We start from the raw sequence: 22632 nt of genomic DNA, 5'->3' as shown, positions 1-22632 counted from the left end.
CTGAGAGAGTGAAAGCGAAATAATACGCGGAAAGAAAAGCCTTCAGGCTATAATTTAGACCAATTGTAATTCATTATGCGTCCCATGTTATCTTTGTGTTGCGCACTGCTACGTTTAACATAAACAATAACATGTAAATGTTTGCCATATTTATGTGTGTCTGAATTATTTAAGAAGAAAGTCAGTAAACAGCAAAAATAGACCAGCTAATGCATTTAACCAGCAGTTACTTACATAACACCAAATGACTGTATACATGTAAAGTGCATTAAAACTAATAGCATTGGTGCATTTGTTTTTATAGACAAAAATATGGAAAAACTAAAAATAAGAATATCTATTTTTTCTTTTTAATGAAATGTTACAAATGTTCACTCAAGGAAGTGGCAGTAAAAGCTGGGAGACATAACTCTGAGATCATGATGGAAAGATTACAGTACACCATCAAGTATAGGGTGCCCTTGAAAAATAACCAGGGAGCAAAATCTCTGCCACTGACTCCACGACTGCATGTGTGTGCGGAGCGGACGGCCGTCGAGTGTGTGGGTGAGAGAAAGAGAGGAGGAGAGGGTTCAGCATGTGAATTAACAGGCAGCTCACATATCATACATCTCCCTGGCCTTATGCTTGAGATCCCCGTTGTCATGGAGACTGGGTTGTAGGGCTATAAGAGGAGAGTGTGAACGATACTCAGCCAGTAAAATGGGGAATTTATAGCGGCATGAAACAGAGATAAAATAGAACCAGCAAGCGAAGCGGTTCCTCTCCGACGGTAGACGTGTAGAACCCCACAAGACAAAGGTGGTGTTTGGTTTTTACACTCATGAGATGGAATCATTCGCGCTTGTGCTGATAAAAGCATTTGAACAAAATGTGTGTGTATGTGTGTGTGTGTGTGGGGGGGGGGGGGGGGGGGGAAGGGATGCACAGAGGTCATGCAGTCTTTTAAAGCTCCGCTAAAGTTTGTCTTGCATTGCCAGCCGTGCAGAGGTATTTGGGATGAGATGAAACAAGAGAAGACTGCATTGATCCCCGGGAGGGAGAATAAGTATCTCAGTAGCACAAGACACAGGGAGGTCAAAGCAGTGAACGAATAGAAATGAGGCCGAGTCAGAGAGCTAAGTATACATCATGGTATTGCAGACCACGGGGCATACAGGAAATGTGCTCTGTGCAAAAGCAGCTCAAATCGTTTAAACAAAACCACATCTGCAATGTTAAAGATTGCAGCTCTTAATGTGTCTGTCTAATCCTTGGCCGGGTGCTGTAACTTCCTGGAGTTTTTGTCACCGTGAGGTTGCAAGGCAACAAGCAAGGACTCCAGGAAGTTGCTGGGTTAAACAAACAAGATATAACCGGTAAATCATTGATTTTTTTCGAGGAGCTAGCAGGTGGATTGTGTTATCTTTGGACCGAGCCAGGCTGTTTCCAGTCTTTGTGCTCAGCTATGACCAGCTGCTGGCTGGAGCATGATAAGTGCTGCACAGACGTGAGAGGAAAGTGAAGAAGCGTAGCATATTTTTCATACAGTGGGGAAAGGTGATATACATCCTGATGAAACAATTTGGCTTTGTTGATGCTCAGGCCAGCCCCTCACAATGCACACCATAAAAGCACACTGAACCCAACCTGTTGTATATAGCAACACTTGGACCTCCTGAAGAACCTTCTCACTCATATTGTTTTGAAGAGTACGACAGCTTGTCTTTAAAATCACAATCTGACACACATCTATAATCGTCTCCATCACTTCATCATGTAACACTTCCCTCCCAGTTTATGCTGAAGGCTGTTTATGTGCAGAGCAGCTGTTGCACAATTTACGGCACGACTCCTCACGCTCGCGTACAAGCATCAATCCTGGAAACGTCGGTCAGGAGTCTGCAGCCTGTCTGCGCCTTATTTATAATTAAATGTATCTGGCAATGTTGTCATCTGGTGAGATTTACATTATCATCATGCAAAATGTCAGCCATGAAACTTTGCAGGTGTGTCGTTGAGATCAGTCTGTCATTTAATCCCATTTGTCTTTTTTGTCTCCTCCAAACATATTGTGGGATCCTCTTCTGCCATGTGTTCGCTCCCTTTTTCTTCACACTCTGCCACCACCTCCATTCTCCCTCCCTTAATCAACACCTCTGCTTGTTTCCTTCTCTCACCCTCGTTTCATTTCGTCTGTTTCTGATCACACTGTCGCCCGGCTGAAAGAACGCGGCGTGCGCACAAAAGTGCAGCAGAGCAACACCTTTGTTGTTTTGTTGTCTGTGATGAGAGGCTTTTACTCAACAGGCTAGATAAATGCACATATTGTTTCTCACACCTTTAAAAAAAATGTTTATCACTTGATCCTTTCCTGCCATGACAACAAGCGCCAGGGAGATCACAACAGGAGCGCAGAGGAAGATGGAGAGAAGATTGATAGAAAGTGACACATAACCACATGCTGCCTGTTCAGCTGATAACTGACAGTAAATATTACACGGCAGTTCAGCATTCACAAAAGCTTTGAGGATATGGGGCCGATCTATGTCAAGTAGCAACAAATCCTTCTCTTATTTCTTATATAAGCTAATAGAGACGCTTCATAACGGACATATATTAGTACGCCTTGTTTCAATAAACACACTGATAGTTGAAATGTTTTAGCAAAGATTGAAACTAAAATCTAATAACAAAAGATCAAAATTAAAATGATTCAAACATAGTAGAACTAGAAGCAACTATTCTTGTTAAAATAATCACATGTAGCTAGTTAGATGTGTAGCTGAATCCTCTTTGATTTGCTAAAAAAAACAGATGACCAACAGGGTATTTGATATCAAATTAAAATTAAGACCGTCTCTGGCAGGGGATGCATGACACTAGATACAGTTTCAGAGGTGAGGATAAATCTTGACACCGCCTCTGGGTGAGTTTAAATGAATGAGTCATCGACGCCATCCAAAAAGCAGACACACTATATTCATCTTAATCTCCTTTTCTAATGGCTGACTGAGCCAATTCATGCTGTAGCGACGAAGCTTGTTTGTGGATGTGTATGTGAGAGCAAGTCGTTCCTTTGGTCGGCTCTCACTGTGGGACTTGGCAAGATTTAATGAGGCTTGTAAACAATTCATACAAGGATATGGCATGTAATATCACTCGTTCTCCATGCAAGCAAAATATAATGCTTGTATCACAGGGACCAGTTGGGATATAAAAGTAAGTAATTCCAGAGAGCAGCATGTTTAAATATGCTGCCAGTGAACACTATAAAGACTTATAGAGAGAACTATATGTGGCTGTTTTCTCCCAGATGTTTGCTCATGTTTGAGAACTCATTGGTGTGTGGATTGTGTCCACTGCCGGGTGCCGGGGTGTTAGTATTGCCCTGTGGCTGGAGACAGTTAGAGTGACAAACACTTGCCCACACCAGAACTCTCTTCACACCATTAACCACCATCCGTCTCCACAGCACCTGATACTGAGCTCCCTGTTGCCATTAATAAACATCCCTTGAGTCCCAAGGGGAAATATATTCGTCAAGTGCATGTAGTCCTTCTCAAATCCATCCTTTCTCCCATTTTACCTCTTTGTGATCTTGATGAACTTGCTTCCCCTGTGGGGCGCTCTTTTCTGCCATCCAATCAGATTTGTTGTATCTTTCTTTATGACTTAATGCTTTAAGCTTCGTTGACTTCAATGTCTCTTTCCTGTGTATTATCGTTTTCACATGTCTAAAGACTGGGAGGAGCATTATGTTTAACGGGGATTGTAACTACTGTGACATACTTCTGAGTAATTAACACATTTCTTTCTGTCTCTTGTTTTCTTTCTTCTTTTTTTGTAGACAAATTAGACGATGAGCTTGAGATGACGACGGTGTGTCACAGGCCAGAGGGTCTGGACCAATTGGAAGCCCAAACTAACTTCACCAAACAGGAGCTGCAGATCCTCTATCGTGGATTCAAGAACGTAATCACACACTTTCTCATCTTATTATTAGATTATTTTGGTATATATTACAGATACTTAAAACAGTAAAGATAAAGATCAGCCTGATAATATAATATATGTATTTCAGTTTAGCCCTAATGGTATCTTGCAAGTTGTTTCTTTTTTTTAACAAGACTAGTCTACAGCCATGCTTTGCTTAATGAGGCTATATATTGTACATCAGTGGTGTGAGTTAGATGCTAAAGTTAGCATGTTAACATTCTCACAGTACATGAAACATGTGCAACAAATAGTCCATCCAATATCACATTCATCCACAGAGCAATAAACTAATGCTAGCATGGCCAAAATGTCATCAGCAGTGCTACTTTTCAGAACTATTTATTTTTCTGCTCTAGGTTAAAGAAAGCATCGTTAACTGTCGGCCTACTAAACCAAGTCTTAATTGTGTAAATTGTATTATGAAACCCAGACGGTAACCCAAGGGTGTGAGAAGTGATGCTAATGCAGAAATGGCTTGAACATGCAATCTTTCTAATAGGCGACAGGGGTCTATTTCTATTGTCTGTGAGAACATGACTCTACTTCTCACTTGATTTATTACCTCAGTAAACATTGTAAACATGAGTTTATGGTCTTAATCTCTAATTCCAAGTCTTCTTCAATACATGCTCATTGTGCTCATGATGCTCATTTAGTCAACTATGGTCCCATTTGTAGTAAAAAATAGACGATCTATTCTATATCTTAGAACTTGAACCTTTCACTGTGTGTTTTCAGTCCATGAAAGTTGATTGTAACATTTTGGTAAGCTAGAAATGCTCAGCTTTCACTAAGACAACATCCAATTCTTCTTTGCAGTCTATACATATGAAACAAATTTCAGCATGCTAATAATGCAGGCTATCGTGCCGAAATATGGAGACAAATATGATTCGGGTCACAAGACCGCACAGTTCTGGTGAGTTCGTCAAATAAACAGGATGTCATTGAGAAGAGTATTCTCATCATAATTCATCTTTTCGTTCCACAGGAATGTCCAAGTGGTGTTGTGGACGAGGAGACATTTAAACACATTTACTCACAGTTCTTCCCTCATGGAGGTAATGTGTAATGCTTTTGAATCCCTTAAATTGCTCTGTGAAACTTTTTGAGATCAGGAGACCTTACACATTTATTGTTTTGTGTTGCAGATGCAAGCATGTACGCACATTATCTTTTCAATGCATTTGACACTACAAACAATGGCTCCATTAAGTTTAAGGTCAGTCATCCTGCTTTGTCTTTGCATCTTGTGTTAAATATGGCGCATTTATTTTCTCCTCTGTCATAATCTAAGTGTTTACTTCTGTCCTTTTCTGTCAGGACTTTGTAATGGGTTTGTCTATACTGCTGCGAGGAACGCTGAGAGAAAAGCTTGAGTGGACGTTTCACCTTTATGACATTAACAGAGATGGCTACATAAACAGAGAGGTGAGGCGGGGCTGCACTATGTGAACAGGGTTTTTGTGTGTCATCTAAAGTCTATGTCACATATCAATGTGAATCTTCTCTTTTCTCAGGAAATGACTGAGATTGTGAGGGCCATTTATGACATGATGGGCAAGTTCACCTACCCGGCACTAAAAGGGGATGTCCCGCAGCAGCATGTGGACGCCTTTTTCCAGGTGCATTTCTCAAATATAAGATTCAAGAGTCTAAAGTCAATGTTTTTGTGAACAGTGACAGGTGATTTCAACCCCCTTTTCTGTACGTGAGAAACAACAATGTCACTTGTAATGTCTCTAAATTGAATGTGTCAATGTGTCAACTCTCCTGTTTTATGGAGACACTTTGCATTTACCTGTACTACAGGTTTTTGATATCAAGTGTTATATCATGAGCAATCCCAGTCCCTGAAATTTTGCAGTCAGTATTTTTTTGACTTATTTTACAATTCTTCATATGGTATTCCATAGTGTGAACAGTTTTTCTACGCTAATTTTGTTGCAACATGAGCTCACAATGAACACGTTTCCATAACATAATTCTATTTGGTACTGATGCTCATTATATTGCATTGCTTTTCTACAGAAAATGGATAAAAACAAAGATGGAGTGGTGACTTTAGAGGAGTTTATTATTGCCTGCCAAGAGGTATGTATTTTCCTTGATCTGACATTCTTATTTCTATATGCAATAATAGTCAAATATATGTGTATGACGGGTAGATTCAATAAATGCAGTACATGAATTTACCTACAGTTACTTAGAGATGTTCCTCTCTGTATGTAGAGTCACATGTTTAGAATAGTACTCATTAATATGTGGATGAGAACAGAGACTTAAACATCACAAAGAATATTCATTGACAGCCCATACATTACTATATACAGGGCTTTCACTTCATTACTGGTTAATTGCATCATTCTGCCCTGATTACTTGTGTTCTCTCTCCGCAGGATGAGACCATGATGAATTCCATGCAGCTGTTTGAAAACGTGATGTAGGACAAGAGGAGATGATGGTGACAAAGACACGGAAAAATGAGAGGGCTTGGTGTGAGTGCGTGTGTGTGGATGCATGTGCAATACATCCAGTCTCCTCCTCTCCCCATCCTATCCAGCTGTGGTCGGGATACAGTCAGATTCCCCCGCAATGACTTGAAAGACTGGACTGGACTGGGATGCTCTACGCCTTCCTGCAGAGTGACTGATGTGACAGGCTTGGACGTAAAAGACATCGCTCTCGAACATGTCTTGAAGATTGACCTGTTAAAGATTAAGATGCTCCTCCTTTGCAAAGTGGCTCCAGCAAAGAGCTATCCTTCTACCAGCAGAACCTTCTTTTTTTTTCTCACCAAAAGACGTTCCTTTTTTTGTGCCTAAAATGTAATTGCATGCTTTTGCTAGAGGTTTTGATTTATCTCCAAACATTTGTCAGATTTGTTATGGGAATCTGGCCATAAGGACTTTTATATTCATCTCAAGCATCATTGTGGCAGTGCCCCCTGTACTCATGTGCTGACCTGGCTCTCGTTTGCCTGCTAAGTCTGTTTGATGCTTGTCGTTAAGAGTCTAAAGCGTACAGTATAGTGTCAAAGAATTGGGAAACAATACAGTCCAAGGGTCTGACCGGGCGTGAGTGTGCCGGTCTTTCTGTCTATGTTGGAACTACGGTTTTAGTGAAAAGAAAGAAGAAATCAAATCATTATTTTAGTCTTCATGTGATCAAATCTGTGTTGTCAAAAATATCGTGAAAAATTGTGCATTCATTTTGGATTTCGTGAGGAAGTGCCCGCAAAACAGACATGATGAATAATATTCAGGAAGTGGCTTGTGATCATCAAACCAATATTTGTATTTGTTGATCAAGGTGTAAACCTGATATGGCAACAATGATGTGTACAGTACAAACTTATTGATCTTCCTCATAGCTAATTAATTATGTCCTTGAAATTATATCTCTAAGCGAGCGTGGTCAAATTCCTTGTATGTGTTTACATACTGTCAGTCAGATGGTGGGCCATTTGAATGAAATCCTGGTTCTGATAATCTTGCATGAAAATAACACTGAATGTTTGGAGTATGATATTTGATGACATCCAGGACAGCTCCATCTGTATTAGTGAACATTTGGCACTGACGCCTCGCTCCAAACCAAATTGCTGATGTAAAGCAAACAAGTCCAGGTACAGACAGAACAGGCTGACTTTTTTTACTTGTTTTTTTTCTATGAAGCAGGGTGTTTTTGAAAGCACCCCTGTAACAGAAAATTCACTATAATATACCAGTAGTAGTTCACGCACTAAATTATTCATCATCGTTCCTTTTGTTGTTAGTGGAGCAGCTCTTTGCTGAAGGTTACATCGGTGTGACATCGCAGCCTCTGGTTGATCAAATCTCACAAACAGAAGATTCATTCTAATCCATAAGAATAAAATGTTAATTCTTCAATTGAGTGGCGTTTTACTTTGGAGCTGTTAAATGTGTGTGTGTGTGTGTGTGTGTGTGAGAGAGAGAGAGAGAGAGAGAGAGAGAGAGAGAGAGAGAGAGAGAGAGAAAGAGAGAGAGAGAGATGTGTGCATGTGCTCCACTTCTCCTTAAGGAGAGTGTGGAGGTTATAAATATGAGGGAACCGAGTCCTATTTAATTTGGGAAGGCCATAGCGTCTTACACGTCATCACGGAACACAAGCCCTGTAAACTCCGCTACTGCCCCCTACTGGCCTGGATAGCATCATACACTGGTCCACTTAGAATGGACAAAGATCCCCAAAATATAGTACATTTTATATGAAAATAACATCTATCTATCTATCTATCTTGAATAGAAACACTTTTAATAGACAGCAAACCATATATATATATATATATATATATATATATATATATATATATATATATATATATATATATATATATATATATATATATATATGTATATATATATATATATATATATATATATATATATATATATATATATATATATATATATATATATATATATATATATCATGATTAGAAACACTTTTAATAGACAGCAAACCATTGTATTCACTGCGGGAGTTTTCCTCATTGATGGCCGCTGTTTACATCCCACCTCAGGCCTGTGTGAGTGAGGCACTGCAACACCTGGCTGAGCAGATCAATAACATGGAGCACACACACCCAGACTCCCTGTTCATTGTTCTTGGGGACTTTAACAAAGCAAGCAAAGAACTGCCCAAATACAGACAACATATCTAGTATATAGCACCAGGGACAAAGACACACTGGACCATCGCTACTAAAGGAGGCATATCGCTCAGTCCCTCTGATCATTGTCTGGTTCATCTTCTCCCGTCCTACAGGCAGAAATTAATATCTGCAAAGCCCGTGGTGAAGACTGTGAAGAGATGGACGAATGATGCCAAGCTGGAGCTACAGTCCTGCTTTGCCTCCACCGATTGGAGTGTTTTTGAGCTGCTGCTACAGACCTGGATGAGCTCACTGACACTGTGACATTGTACATCAGTTTTTGTGAGGACATGTGTGTGCCGACTAAAATCTTCCGCACATACAATAACAATAAACCCTGGTTCACTGCATAACAAGCTGAGCTCACAGTAGACCACAAACACGTATAACACTTGAACCACTTTTGGCCACTTCTTCACGTTCATTTGGTGCTATATATAATACATTTAAGTACTTTTATACACATTTTGTTTTATTCCGTCTGTACATTTAATATTGCTATTGTATTCTTCTGTTGGAAGAAAAAACGTATTTACTTTTAATCAATTACTGTTTCACTGTTATATTAATAATCATATATTCTGTTTATTAATCATATACTGTGTAAAGGCTTGTGACTTCTCATTTGATCTACTTTCCTGTTAAAACATATGTATGCTTTTCAAGTAACCTTCTGATAGAGTCATGCGACTGGAGATGCCTACATGTCTATGTCTGAGGAACAGACAGTTCCTTGTTATCATATGACCATGCAAGCCAATCTAAAGACGTCATGGGGGCCTATTGATTGTTTATCTTCGAGTATAAGACTGACATCCATCTGCTCGTTCACTGAGCAGTCCAGGATGCAATTCATACCATGTTGTATGCATTCTTCTCTGCTCCTTCCTTGCAACGAATAACTGTCCTGATCAATGATTTTACCACTAGTTGTCGTTGTCGGGTGAATTTTCGAGGCTCTTTCACAGACTAAATTCCTCGTTTGTGTAAACATTCCTGGCAATAAACGGTTTCTGATTCTGATTCTGAGAAGATCAGGAAGGCTCCGGGCCCAGACGGTGTGTCCCCCTCCAGCCTTAAAGTCTATGCTGACCAGCTGGCACCCATCTTCACGCAGATCACTGGAGCTGTGTGAAGTCCCCTCTTGCTTCAAGCGCTCCATGACCATCCCGGTCCCTAAGAAATCCTCCATCACAGGATTAAATGACTAAAGAAAAAAAGAAAAAAAGAAAGAAACATGCACTTTATTAGTCCCCTTGGGGAAATGACCCATCCCTGGTTGGGGGGTGGTGGGTCCGGGGAGCAGCTGGGGGTTGGGTGTCTTGCTCGGGGACGCCTCGACATGTGAGCTATGGGGGGACTGAGGATCGAGCAGGGTACCTTGCAGTTTCGGGATGACCACTCATCCCCCTGAGCTACAGTCGCCCCCCAACAGGCTACAGGCCCGTTGCCCTGACGTCTGTGGTCATGAAATCCTTTGAAAGATAAGTGTTGACCCATCTGAAGGACATCACAGGGGCCCTGCTGGACTCCTGCAGTTTGTCTATACTGTGCAAACAGGTCGGTGGATGATGCAGTCAACATGGGACTGCACCATATGCTGCAACACCTTGACTTCCCGGGGGAAATATGTAAAACTCCTGAAGTTCGCAGACGACACATCGGCCTCTTCAGAAACGGTGATGAGTCTGCGTATAGACGGGAGGTTGAACGGCTGGTCCTCTAGTGTGGTCAGAACAACCTGGAGCTGAACAAGCTCAAAACTGTGGAGATGACAGTGGACTTCAGGAAGAGCCCCCCCAACACTACCCTCACCATACACAACAGCACTGTGTCTGCAGTGGAGACCTTCAGGTTTCTGGGATCCACAATCTCCCAGGACCTGAAGTGGGCCTCCAACATCAACACTATCCGGAAAAAGGCCCAGCAGAGGTTGTACTTCTTGCACCAGCTCAGGAACACAAGCTGTTCCAACTCCTCTCCTCTGATAGACGCTACAGAGCACTGCATGCCAAAACCACCAGACACCGCAACAGCTTCCTTTCACTGTCTGTCACTCTGATGAACACTAAACCAGACACCTCCATCTGCACTAATTGCACATATGTATCTAGTTTTGGGTATACATGTATATGTACGACGAGAGCAACGTGTAACCGGAGTCAAATTCCATGTATGTGTATTGTGTACACACACATGGCCAATAACAGTGTGCTCTGTTCATTGTGTTACAGTTGGTGGCGCTGTTTCTTTTCTCCGTGTCTTGTTGGCTTTTTATTCTGCGTGAAACGGAGAAGAAGAAAGAAGGCGGAGACTGAAAATGAATCGCGCATGCGCAACGCCGCCGCTGATCCCGCCCTGGTTTACAGAGCGGGATGTAAATGTTGGATGTATATTTCTTCGCTGTCACCCTAAAATACAATCAATAAAACACAGGCAACGCCTTATAAGAGTTCCACTCAAAGCAATATGCAATTAATGAGTTAAAAAATTGCTGTATCATTATATTCCTGTCTCCTACAGCTGCCATTATCAGTATGCAAAATATGCGATGACGTTTTTTAGCAACTTTTGGGACAGCCAATAGCTACTTTCCTTACTGAGGAGTGGGCAAGACTAGTCACCAGAGGGGGCGCGATGACATCAGTACAGGTTTTTTGATCCACCGAAGAGGAGCAGATCGACAGCATATAAAACTGAAGCAAAAATGAACGGGTTAGAAGAAGAAACAATGGCACCGCAGACGTTCCTCTACGGTAAGGGATAACTTCTGCATGTCGTTAGTACTTTAAAGGTTTTAAACATTTACGTTACGTGTCTTCATGTTTGCTGGTAAAGAGTAAACGGTAAATGCATGTTTAACCGTGTTCAGTCCTCTTGCTATTAAAGGGAATGTTACTGGTATCACACTAAACAAAAGTGTAATGTGTACTGTTATTAAATCCAATATTGTAGCACGGGGTCTTGTGAAAAGCACGGCATCACATCAGTCCTACCTCTAGCGTTACACGTGTTTGACTATAAACATGGCGGCGCCCATGTGTTGTTAACACTTAATATTTCAGTATTTCAGCTCCACTAAACGTTACAATACGGTTATAACTTATTTGCACACGTTTTCTTATGTTAACCCAGCAGTATGAGCTTAATTTTGACGTGGTAAATGTAGCTCCTCACGAAAAACCGTCTCCACGTGGTTTCAAACGCACGCGGATCATGCGGACTTCCTCCGCTGGAGTAAAAAAGTGGACCTCTTGCTTTGCAATTGGGTCACTTCGTTTCTTTGACACTATCAAAGCAAACGTTTTGTAACGCTATGTTATACAATGAGATAACGTCGTGACTGAAATAGCTAACGAGTGTCTATGGATGATCCGCACCTCTCCGGCTCATCACCTCGTTTGACCTCTTCTCACCGTGGGATGAACACTATATTGGGACATTTTGAGATTATGGTGCAGATGGATGAGGATATCTTATGCTGCTGAGCTTGACTGAGACTAGAAACATGTTTAGGCACACATTCTGAGTTGATTCAGACAGTAGGGTATATGGATAAAATCGAGCTAAACGGCACACGTGGGATTTATTTGGAAATTGTTTTTAGTGTAATTGGTCATTAAGGATTACCTTATCACGTTAAAAGCTGTTAGCCGCCTTTTACGCTTAGATGTCTCTATTAATAATTAAAAAGCTATATCTTAACTACTTGGGAAGTATGGTAAAATAAACATTTTCAATAGTTTTTTTTAATCTCCTGTGACCAGACCATGTTGAAATATTCTTATCAGTAGTGTATATAGCGCCCCCTTGTGTATGTTTAAAATATAGCACCTGGCTACCCATAATGAGGTCACGTCCCATGCATATCCAATTTTTTAATAAATTTGTTTGTCTCGTCATCAGGATGCGTGCTGGAAGCTGGAAAGGAGGTGTTGTTCAATCCAGAGGACGATGAGTTTGAGCATCAGTTGGATCTAAGAATGGTAAGCCCTGAGATCTAAGGAGGCCCTATAACGCAAGCCATTTCTTATAACTCGTCAGGTGCTCTAAATTCCTCTGCTGACCACAATTTAAGATAGAATTTGTTCGCCACTCTATGGATCGCACCATTTATTTTAGAATTAGTCAAAGTGTGCCTTGCTCCTCTCTAGGCCTGTGTCGACCCCAGTACGAAAGATGAACTGCACATGGTGGAGGTGGAAGGACAAGACACAGAGGGTCAGAAGATCAAAGCTGTGCTGGTCTCACTTAAGCCCTCCAACCTGCCAAGTGTAAGTACATTTGTCATGTGTAGATTAACTAGCAACGTTTCATTGCGCTGTGTTTTAAAGTTTGCGTCCCTTCAGCCGCCCACACAACTAGTCACCAATATTAAATCAGAAATTTGATTCATATAATTTCTTGCAGGTGTGTCTCGGAGGTTTCACAATCACACCCCCAGCTATTTTCCGTCTGAAGGCCGGTGCTGGTCCAATCCATATCAGTGGACAACACCTAGTCAGTGAGTATTGGTCCCAAGAGTTTCACCTGGGCAGACGTGTTTATTGTGGAGATTTACTACTAACTAGCTAGTAGAAAAGTTCAGATTCCCCATAGCATATCCATTGGCTTTTGGTGTTTAACGCTAGTCTTCCTTTTTTCACTTTAAAAGTGATGGAGAACGATCAGTCTTTTGAAGAAGATGACGATGATGATGATGAAGAAGAGGAGGAATGTGTCGGAACATCAAAGAAAAGAGCCGCTTCCTCTCCTGCCCAAAAGTCTCAGGTTTGTTTTACATTCGTCAGTGTTTTTAGTCACACATATGTCAGAATTAAAATGTTCTTAACTCACTTTTTAAATCCTTTTTACAGAAAAAAATGAAAATGGAGGAGGATGACGAAGATGATGAGTGAGTGACTCTTCACACACATTTGCATTAACACTGGGACTTTTTTTTTTTATTATCAAATATTATTTATGTAATTAAATTCGGCACGAGTTTCATACTTTCAAAGTTGAAGTCAAATTTTCTTCACGTTTTGATAACTTCTTGCCAACATTTTGGATCCACGTTTCTTTAAAGCTCCTTGAAGGGAAATGTAGATGACATTTTGTCCATGAACGGCATTTAATATGCCATTAAAGTTGTTTGGAAAGGGCGTCTCTTCTTGGCATGGGCTGGAAGGTGACGTTGTTCATCTGGCTTTGTAACTCTGATATGAAGGGTCGCGTTATATAATGTGGTAGTGGTCCAGTTTTTCACCAGCACTCAGACAACATTTTGCACCAACTGCTTTAAAAATTTAAAAATATCTATCATTCCAGACGACAGGGAAATAGTTCAGTCTCCCTTTTATCAAATTCGAAGCACAAGTAATTGTAGTTCTGTGTGTATTTATTTAGTATGTGTTTAGGGTTTTGTTACAAGGTACAAATTGCATTTAAAGAGCATCGTGGTATGTGGTTATTTTGTTTAAAGATTTGTTTTCTTTTAGGGATGATGACGACGAGGATGATGACGAAGAGGAGAGTGAGGAAGAAGAGTCACCCGTTAAGGCAAGCACAGATTTTAATACAGGTTTGGCAGTTCCAGTTGAATGAAGCTGCAGTTTTCTTACCATCTGCTTGTTTGTTACAGGCCAAGGTAACTCCTTCCAAAAAAAAATCCCCAGCTCAGAATGGCAAGAACTCTGCCGCCAACACTCCAGCCAAGAAGCAGGTAACAGAAAGATTTCATAAAATGTGCCTTTTTCCCCACCGACGAGCATTTAGCAACGTAAACATTGGATGTAGCCAGTCTATTACAACAAATGTCAATGCATCTAAAGCTTTAGCCAATGTAATATCTCTGAATGTTAAGACTACGTCTTCTCTCTCTGAAAGTGTTATTGTGATGTTCTTTACAGGAAAAGAGCCCTAAAGCTACACGGACGCCTAAGGCCCCAGCAACCCCCAGAGTGATTCTAACCCTTCCTGAGATTAAAGCCAAGATAACGGAGTCCATGAACAAGGTGTGTGTTTTATCCATCAGTACATTGTTATATCACTTTCTTTCCGTTTATTTCCTGAAAGAGTAATGTGTCATGACGAAATAAATGTACTCATTCGTTGGAATTCTTTCCATCTTTACAGGGTGTAACATTACCTAAAATCCAGCCCAAGTTCGAGAACTTTGTGAAGAACGGTCATAACATCACGGACGTCAAGGTACAGTGCCTGCCGACATTTATCATACACCATTGTTGTCCTAAATTATCTTGGAAACTTTATTCTATATGTTTATCTTGATCAGTGGCTTTAACACATGAATACAGCCGTGTGTTGACAGTTTTTTCTTTTCTTTAGGTTATTGCGGAGCTGTGGAAGTGGAGACAGGCCATGCTGGATACTAAATAAGTGTTTCTGTAGTTTTATTATTTCTTTTTATGACTTGTTTATACCCATAGCACCTCTCAAAACCTCTGAAACCAAGCTCAGTGCCTCACACTTGTCAATAATTCTACGTCTGGTCCAGTGACTAGAGAGGCGTGGCATTGTCTTTCTTCCTCCATCACCCGCTCACTGGGAAATGCATACTTTTGGGTTGTTTACTAAAACCCTGGCAGAACCAGCTTACAAATTTGCAACATCTTTTCTAAATGTGTAAATAAAGTTCTCGCTAGATTGTCGACACCCGAGTATGAAGGCTATGTTCATGTTTTTTTTGTTTTTTTTTGTTTTTTAAATATACATAAACGGTAAAGGTTAATTCTGCCTCTTGCAGGAACAACACAAATCCATCCCAGCAGTTAACTATATACAGGACTAGCAACAAAGCAGCTCAAGAATCTTTCCGCTCAGTTGAACATGGTGTCGCCATTTAAAGCAGAATTTTTGGCTGGCATCAGCAATGAATATAATAATGGTGATGCTGATTGGGCAGTATTCCTTTTTCTAGTATTGTCCACCATGAACATGGAAAATTGCACTTTTTGAAATGTTTTGAATGTTTATGCTATCGAGAGATTCCTGAGGTAAAGATCCGTCATGACTCCAAATTGTCCACGTAGCCTAAATGCATGTAGTTTTTCATGTTTAACCGTCCAGTAGTATCAAACATTTGGTAGAGACCTTAACCTTTTGGGGAGACATTGTCGCGCACATTTTAGCATCCGTCTGTTTTTGGTTCTTTGCATTGCCAAGACTACTAGCCAATAGGCCAACGGTTAGGTACTACAGCCGTGAGCTACTAAATGCAAGAAGGAATTAGCAAATTAGTAGTTGTTTTGTTGCTTCACCTTTTTACAAACAATAATTTGCAGATATGAGATGTCCACCTGCATTCAAAGTTTGAGGTCTCAACCTCTGTGTTCATGTGACCAGTTCACGTTACATTTAAAAAGTAAATGTTGGTATGAGGCCTGTTGGCGCAAAAGATCATTCCATGTTCTGAAGAAACAAGTGCAAGTTTGTGTGGGTTAAAATATGATGAGATTGATTCACTAAATAACATGCGGCATAAGAGTTGCTGCCATTCTATTTCTCTGCTATGGGAATCAGAGTACTACCTATTATAAAGATAAATGCAAGTATTTGATTTGACTGCAACAATATACTTGTCATTAAAGTTTCGACAACAGGAAATTGTCTCGTGTTTCTTTGGTTGCCCCATGTAGCGTCCAAGCTTTCTTTCACACGTTGCAGTAGTTATGCAACAGCCATCAAGTTTGGGAGACTTAGGAAAGTTTAGTTAAGAGTTGTTTGATTTAAAATAAAGGACGTCACTAAGTGGACTTTCTCTGTTCACCTAGTAAATGTTAGCTTGCAATTGAGCCCAACTTCAACTCTTTGCCTCCGAATATGTTCTTATTGCTCCTTTATTTTAAGCTACCTCAAAGGACGATGACAAGGAAGGTTTAGTGATCCTACGATGTCGACGATTCATTGTTACTCATAACTGGCTGCAGGTTCCGCTCTGGGAGCACTATGGCAGTCATTTTTTGATTTAGGCTGGTCGGCATTGGATTTAATTTGAATGTGCAGCTTTAACACCAAATGAAAGTCCCCTGCATAGGACTCCAATCATTGAAGAACTAGTGTGCGTGTGCAAGTTTGTTTTAGTGACTGCAGTTCAGACATGAAGCGAGTTCAAGACCATTAGGCCCGTTCTGCTTATTTCTACCTTTTATTGGTCCATCAAATGACCGCTTAGAGCAGTGTAGAATTTACTGTCTTTGGATAAAAGAGTGATGCCCAGTAATTCATTATTTGGTGACTTTGTTGTGATGGCCTGGATTTACTCTGGAGGTTTTCTTCCCTCCAACGCACCACCGGGTAGACATAACATATCCTGGTAATAGTTCAACTAATAGAGTTCTCTGGTGTGGTTGCATTGTGAGTTTATCGGGGCAGGGGTCAGACGGTTTGGCCACTTAGTGAAACCATCATTATTACTTTTTGGAACTGGTCTGAGGAAAGAAGAATAGGAGAACGGCAGGCAGAATGAGAACGGAGGGTAAAAGAACTAGAGCGAGACACTGCTGGGTCTAATAAATCACAGGAATGACTGATTAAAGTGAGAGATGTAAAAAGAACGGAATAAGGATTCAGGGGAAAACGCTCCCCTCAACAGCTCAAAATGAAGGTAGTTACCTCTACGCACCACAAGGTGGCAATAGAACCAAAGCAACTTTCATTGTTGTATGCCATCAACCCAAAGCAAGATGGCTTCCAGCCAGAGTAGAGTGTGGCTGAGGATTTCAGGTTCCCACCTCTGTATGAGGATCAAATGCAACCCGCGTCTGTAGTGTTTGCGCTCCAACATTTCTAAGTGCCAATATACTGCTGCATGTCAGCGGTGTTTCATGTATTGTGTTTACCAAAACTACCTCAAAGCATACATGTCCTTTCATATTGTATTATTGTGCATATAACTAATTTGTTAATTTATTTTCAAACTATTTTGCGCCTTTTAAAACTTAGTTATGGAAGCCGTTTAATATAGTAAAGCACTTTGAGCTGCACTTGTATGCGTGGCAGTTATTCATTTTGGGAAAGGCATTTTGACAGGTCAGAAACTATACATTTTTCATTTTATTTTATGTACAAACAAACATTTTTTTAAAAGTAAAAAACAAAAATGCAGCAACAGCTTTTGGAACTTAAAAACGAAGCAATAAGCCAGGTCCATTCAATAACAGTAACAAATGGATAGCTCACATCCGTCATTCTGTGTGTATGGCAACAAAAACATTGGAAAGTTGAGTAAAAGGAATCAGTATACTTTAATTTATATAGTTACAATTTCACTCCAGCACTTGATTCAATCCAAATGGTCTACAGTGGTACTGAGTGAGTTGTAGTTTTCATATAAATACAAAAGCACAGATAAATGGCAAATAGTTTCTCAGGTAGTAAAATTATGAACTACATAGTCGGCCTACTGTCATAAATGATTTAAGAGTTGTCCATTGCCACATCAGATTTCTAGTCAGTGCATTCAAACAATTTCCCCCCAAAATCATTGTGCCATCAACATGTCTTTATACATACCAAGTTGTATAATGTGGGTTTCACCTACATTTTAACATTGTGCTTTACAGGTGTTACTAAGTGGCTACATTACATACAAATCAGTCAGCACTAACTGTTATCCGGGCAAGGCCAATAAGCTTTTTAAGAAGTAAATGGCCATTATTAAAATCTTTAATGTATTTGTTAAAATAATATTACAGTAACATCACAGGGAAGTCCTGAAGAAACTAAATTATAAAATAAAAAAATATTAAAAAAGACAGACAGTACAGATCACCTCCTGGGATACATCTTTTCAAGGTTTCAATATCTGAGTTTAATGTCAAAGTGTTCCTTCAGCCTCTGACTGCTCAAACGTATTCCTTGCTGCTGGGTGGTCTGGAGATGGGGTACTTAGGTGTTGACTTTTCTCTTGGGCAGGACGCTGCCAGCATGCCACCTCCCACTACAGCCAGGAATGATCCGGCCCAGGCAATAAAGATGGCAGAACCAAACTCGTACCTTCAGAGAGAGAAGTTGGAGTAAGTCAAAAGGGTAAATCGATGCCAGCAGAGCTCCGACTAACAAAAAAACTTTCATCAGCACGAGAGGAGTGGCTGTAAACATGCAAAGGGGCAGGAGGGAGCGCGCAAAGCCTGCATCTTAAATACACCAGCAGGTCCAACATGTTTGGGGACACACATGTTCAGTTTCATAAAGTGGCCGTGGACCTCTGCAGAAGACACAAGCGGGGCACAAAGGTTTTCAGCTTAAATTCTAATGAACTTACTTGGTATTGACGGGGGTGAACGGGTTGTAGAAGGCTTGGATGATATCGTGAGCATACCAAGAGCAGGCAACAATGGCACACAAAGCTGTGGGAACATAAAGAAGAACATCACTTAAACTGTTAAGAGTTATGGGAATGGATGAAAAAATGAAAAAACAAGGGAAAATGGCTTCTTACATCCAATCAGGATGATAATGCCAGCAACCATGGCAATGCGGGATTTGCGTGTTTTGTCATCTCCGCCACAGTTGGTGCACTTCATTCCCATGCAGGCTACGCCCAGACCGGCCACCGTTACGATAATACTCACGATCATGAGGGCGCGGGTTGCCTGGAGGGCACCTGGATAAGACAGGAGAGGGTTAAGCCATCAGTTATTGTGACAAATATTTAACGCTTATGGATAATTGCTACACCGGGTTATGGGTGTGGCAAGACTTGGTTTTACTAGAGTAAAACAACAACAAAGGCAATTTCAAATTAATTTCTGCAGTTATTAAAAGCCTCAACTTTTTTTTTTGCATAGTTTTTTTATGAGTCTTGGAGCCACAAAAAGCAGCGTGTACAAACACAGTACATGGACAACAGAGTTGCTTCTGTCTCAATGCCACTCCCTATAACAACGAAGCACAGAAACTGGCTCTAACCGGAAGCCCAAAGAAAGTAGAGGGGGTGGGGAGTGTGTGTGTGTGTGTGTGCGCGCAAGTCAGAAACAGGTCTAACCAGGTTTCAGGTTTCATTATAAGGAAGACACTCCCAAGTCCAGCTACTCACAGCCCGCTTTTCAGCAGGTGGACATTTTGCAGCTTCAACCTACCATTTAAAAAAAAAAGAAGAAAAAAAACCTCCATGTGAGGAATGCCCAATGTGGTCGAAACTAAACGACGCAATCTAGTTGTGACATTTCCCCCCGCTTTGAAAGCAAATGGTCCTAAAAGTCAGGTTTACGTTAGCATGATTTGAACAGGTATTTTCGGAATAACGCCATTATTTGTTCACTTGCTTCATATCTAACCACCGCAGCTGTAATCACACAATGTTAATCAAAGTTGGTTCGTGTTCATGTTTGAAGAGGGCGATAAGACGCATTGTGCTGCAGATATTAAATCAAATGTTTTGATAAGCAAGATTGAAAAAAAATACACTATATGGCCAGTTGGTGAACTTCTCACTAACTCAAATCAACTAGTAAGATACAGATGCGAGCGCATTGAGTGAATGCTTTGAGCCACGGTTGACACAGGGAGGAGCAGATACACTGAACCGTGCACAAGGTTGTCCCTTTGACAGTCGGGCCGTTTACACCCGAGGGCAATCCAGGTTATATATCAAAGTTGAATTTGAAACATGTACAATCCACCAGTCATGCCACCAGTGACCCAGTCATGCCACTGCTTTAAGATAAGATAAGTCATAAAGACCGATACAGCACATGGATTTTTTTTCGGCTTTAAAAAAGGAAATGAAACAATTGTTACAACTTCTCCTTTTAGCTTTAGATATGTGCATATTTTATTGATGGCCTACATGTTTACTAATAAATAACCGGTTCGCTTAAAATAAAAAAATCCACTGAAGCACAAATACTGCCAGCCACATGCCACAGTCCGGAAGGGGCCTTTTGTACTCTTATGCAAATGTTGTGCTCAAAGTTTGGGGAAATTAAACTACATTTAAAACGCAATAAATTGTTGCACCCAATACATAGCAAAGACTGGCTTTGTGTTAATTCGATGCCCTTTAGGTCTAAGACAAAGCCACCATGTGTGGGGCTGGTATGCAGACCTGTTGCCTAAACAGTGGCTCATACAGGTGTTGTTTAACCGGTAACTGTGCTGCGTAACGCAAGTCCTGCACTATGGGGATTTACAGCATGCAGGTAGAGGAGGAGCAATGCACTGGACAATGGCCCGCAGGGTAATCATTGCCAAAGTGTTACAAAAAAAAGAAAAGAAAAAAAAGGGCTGCTTTCAAGTGGAAAGAAAGTAGTAATTATAAACATTGGGCCTTTACTGCACAGTGCAGGTGAGGCCTCCTGGTGAGGCTCAAGCAGAAAGGCAGCAGTCTGAGAGGATAAAAGGGCCGTTAATAAGTGACTAAACCGGTCTGACCGAGCCACAGGAATCTGGGAACAGTTTAGTGGCAAAAACAGCTCAGAAGAAGAAACTGCTTTTAGAAAGAAAAAGAGGGCGGAAAAAAAATAAAAGTTTCTATATTCCAACAGGTGCATGTTAGTTTTACGCCATTTCCTGTTACACGCCTGGTTACTGCTTTTTGAGTAGGAAACGGTCAGAAGAAAATACTTTAAAGAAACTTTGTCTGATAAATTACTTTTGAGACAATAAAAAATAAAAAATGAGGCGGGAACAAAAAAAAAAGAAAGCATTATACTCGAAGCAAGATTCAACCGTTTTTCAAGGACTTTTAAGTCAACGGGCCTACCGAAAGAGAAAGGAAAATTTAAAAACTTTGAACCAAAAGAAGAAAAAGATACAACTTCGATAATAAATTTGATCCATTAACTGGTTGACTTACTGTTGAGCTGCAGGATGGAGTCGTACACTTTGCACTGGATCTGGCCTGTGCTCTGGAAGGCACAGGACATCCACAGCCCTTCGTACATGGCTATCGCCGTGATGATGTTGTCCCCAACGTAAGCGGACATCTTCCACTGGGGCAAGATTGTGCCAATTATCAATCCAATTAAGCCGATAAGGGCCAGGGCGAAACCCAAAATCTGCAGACCAGAGTTGGCCATTTTTTTTTTTTTTTACTTCTTCGACTTGACTGCGGAACAACAAAAACGACGTCCACCTGCTGTGAAAGTACAAATCCCCCACTCCTCACAAACCGACGGTGTTTGGCTAAGTTTGCTTTGTTGCTGATAAAGTGGACTCTTCCGCTGTTGTCTGTTTTACGTGTCCCTTGGCTTTCTGAAATGAAGTCGGCAGACAACGGTGTTGTTTCAATTTATGAAGTCTGTCGGCGATTGGTCACGCACCTGTTCCTCTGCCGCACCTTGAATGGGGAGGGAGTCGCGAGAGCGCGCTTTTTCAGGCGGTTTCTGTCGCAGGTGGGCGGGGACGCGCACGTAGTTTCGACTCATCAGACAGACACCATGACATCATCTATTTTTGGCTTAAATCTGGTCTTTGCTATTTATAATATGATGGCACAGAAACTCATCTGGTGTTGTGAATGATCATACTGTAATATGTTTCTATTTTTAAATTATGTCTTATAGTATTGCATTGTGTTTTTTGTTTTTTGTTATGCTCCTTTCACCTAGTATAATTCATTGTATTTGTAAGGTACTTAGAAATAAACGGTTCTGATTCTGATTCTATAGTAAGCATAAAACACGTGAAAATCTGAAAACCACAAGGCATTTTGCAATATGATAATATGTGGCTTCGGCACAGTACATACAGTACAGTACGTACGTACAGTAAAGCAAATTGTAAGCTCATGTTCAATGCTCAATTATAACGCCAGTCTCATATAAAATGAAGAAGTTTGTACACATATTTTATGAACAAGGCACCAACTGTGCTTTTATTGCATGCATGGAATAGCAGCTGTTGGCTTAATGATGTTGGCTCCATGGGTGCCTAATTCAAATTTGTCCAAAATGGGAAGTTGCATTACGGTAAGCGGAAGTTGAGTGGAGAAATTAAGTACCATTTCATCACACAAGTCAAATAAGATA

The 22632-nt window shown here is 40.7% G+C and overlaps 3 protein-coding genes across 4 annotated transcripts in view; 2 read left to right on the top strand and 1 right to left on the bottom strand.

Annotated features, from left to right (window-relative positions):
• The window catches only part of kcnip1b (Kv channel interacting protein 1 b), a gene marked incomplete at both ends in the record, with an annotated part of 16294 nt that extends 9869 nt beyond the window's left edge, over nucleotides 1-6425 (top strand). For both annotated transcript variants that reach the window (XM_079214023.1, XM_079214024.1), the window contains 7 exons: nucleotides 3830-3954; nucleotides 4970-5039; nucleotides 5130-5200; nucleotides 5302-5409; nucleotides 5499-5603; nucleotides 6010-6072; nucleotides 6378-6425. In XM_079214023.1, the coding sequence (XP_079070149.1) occupies nucleotides 3830-3954; nucleotides 4970-5039; nucleotides 5130-5200; nucleotides 5302-5409; nucleotides 5499-5603; nucleotides 6010-6072; nucleotides 6378-6425 (590 nt within the window). The remainder of the gene's footprint in view (nucleotides 1-3829; nucleotides 3955-4969; nucleotides 5040-5129; nucleotides 5201-5301; nucleotides 5410-5498; nucleotides 5604-6009; nucleotides 6073-6377) is intronic.
• A 4911-nt stretch (nucleotides 6426-11336) lies between these two features.
• npm1a (nucleophosmin 1a) lies at nucleotides 11337-16253 on the top strand. The gene is made up of 11 exons (XM_079235256.1): nucleotides 11337-11412; nucleotides 12563-12642; nucleotides 12811-12930; nucleotides 13067-13160; nucleotides 13311-13426; nucleotides 13513-13550; nucleotides 14137-14197; nucleotides 14280-14360; nucleotides 14548-14652; nucleotides 14774-14848; nucleotides 14987-16253. The coding sequence occupies exons 1-11, from the start codon at nucleotides 11364-11366 to the stop codon at nucleotides 15035-15037; spliced, it is 870 nt and encodes a 289-aa protein (XP_079091382.1). The 5' UTR covers nucleotides 11337-11363; the 3' UTR covers nucleotides 15038-16253.
• A 1447-nt stretch (nucleotides 16254-17700) lies between these two features.
• Nucleotides 17701-21929, bottom strand: LOC306750128 (claudin-7-B-like). Its single transcript, XM_079233523.1, has 4 exons — nucleotides 21459-21929; nucleotides 19101-19265; nucleotides 18924-19008; nucleotides 17701-18655 (listed from the first exon to the last, which is right to left on the bottom strand). The coding sequence occupies exons 1-4, from the start codon at nucleotides 21679-21681 to the stop codon at nucleotides 18505-18507; spliced, it is 624 nt and encodes a 207-aa protein (XP_079089649.1). The 5' UTR covers nucleotides 21682-21929; the 3' UTR covers nucleotides 17701-18504.
• Between the last annotated feature and the right edge of the window lie 703 nt (nucleotides 21930-22632).

This window comes from Taurulus bubalis, assembly GCF_910589615.1.
Source record: "Taurulus bubalis genome assembly, chromosome: 2".
Lineage (NCBI taxonomy): Eukaryota > Metazoa > Chordata > Actinopteri > Perciformes > Cottidae > Taurulus > Taurulus bubalis.
The sequence above is the reverse complement of the archived record's forward strand: the minus strand, read 5'-3'. Positions and strand labels throughout refer to the sequence as shown.

Coding starts and splice junctions, on each gene's coding strand:
- npm1a (XM_079235256.1), top strand. CDS start 11,364: ATGAACGGGTTAGAAGAAGAAACAATGGCACCGCAGACGTTCCTCTAC. Junction 13,551..14,136: donor GAGGATGACGAAGATGATGA/GTGAGTGACTCT, acceptor GTTTTCTTTTAG/GGATGATGACGACGAGGATG. Junction 14,653..14,773: donor TAACGGAGTCCATGAACAAG/GTGTGTGTTTTA, acceptor CCATCTTTACAG/GGTGTAACATTACCTAAAAT.
- LOC306750128 (XM_079233523.1), bottom strand. CDS start 21,681: ATGGCCAACTCTGGTCTGCAGATTTTGGGTTTCGCCCTGGCCCTTATC. Junction 19,266..21,458: donor CTCCATCCTGCAGCTCAACA/GTAAGTCAACCA, acceptor TGTCTTATCCAG/GTGCCCTCCAGGCAACCCGC. Junction 19,009..19,100: donor CATTATCATCCTGATTGGAT/GTAAGAAGCCAT, acceptor ATGTTCCCACAG/CTTTGTGTGCCATTGTTGCC.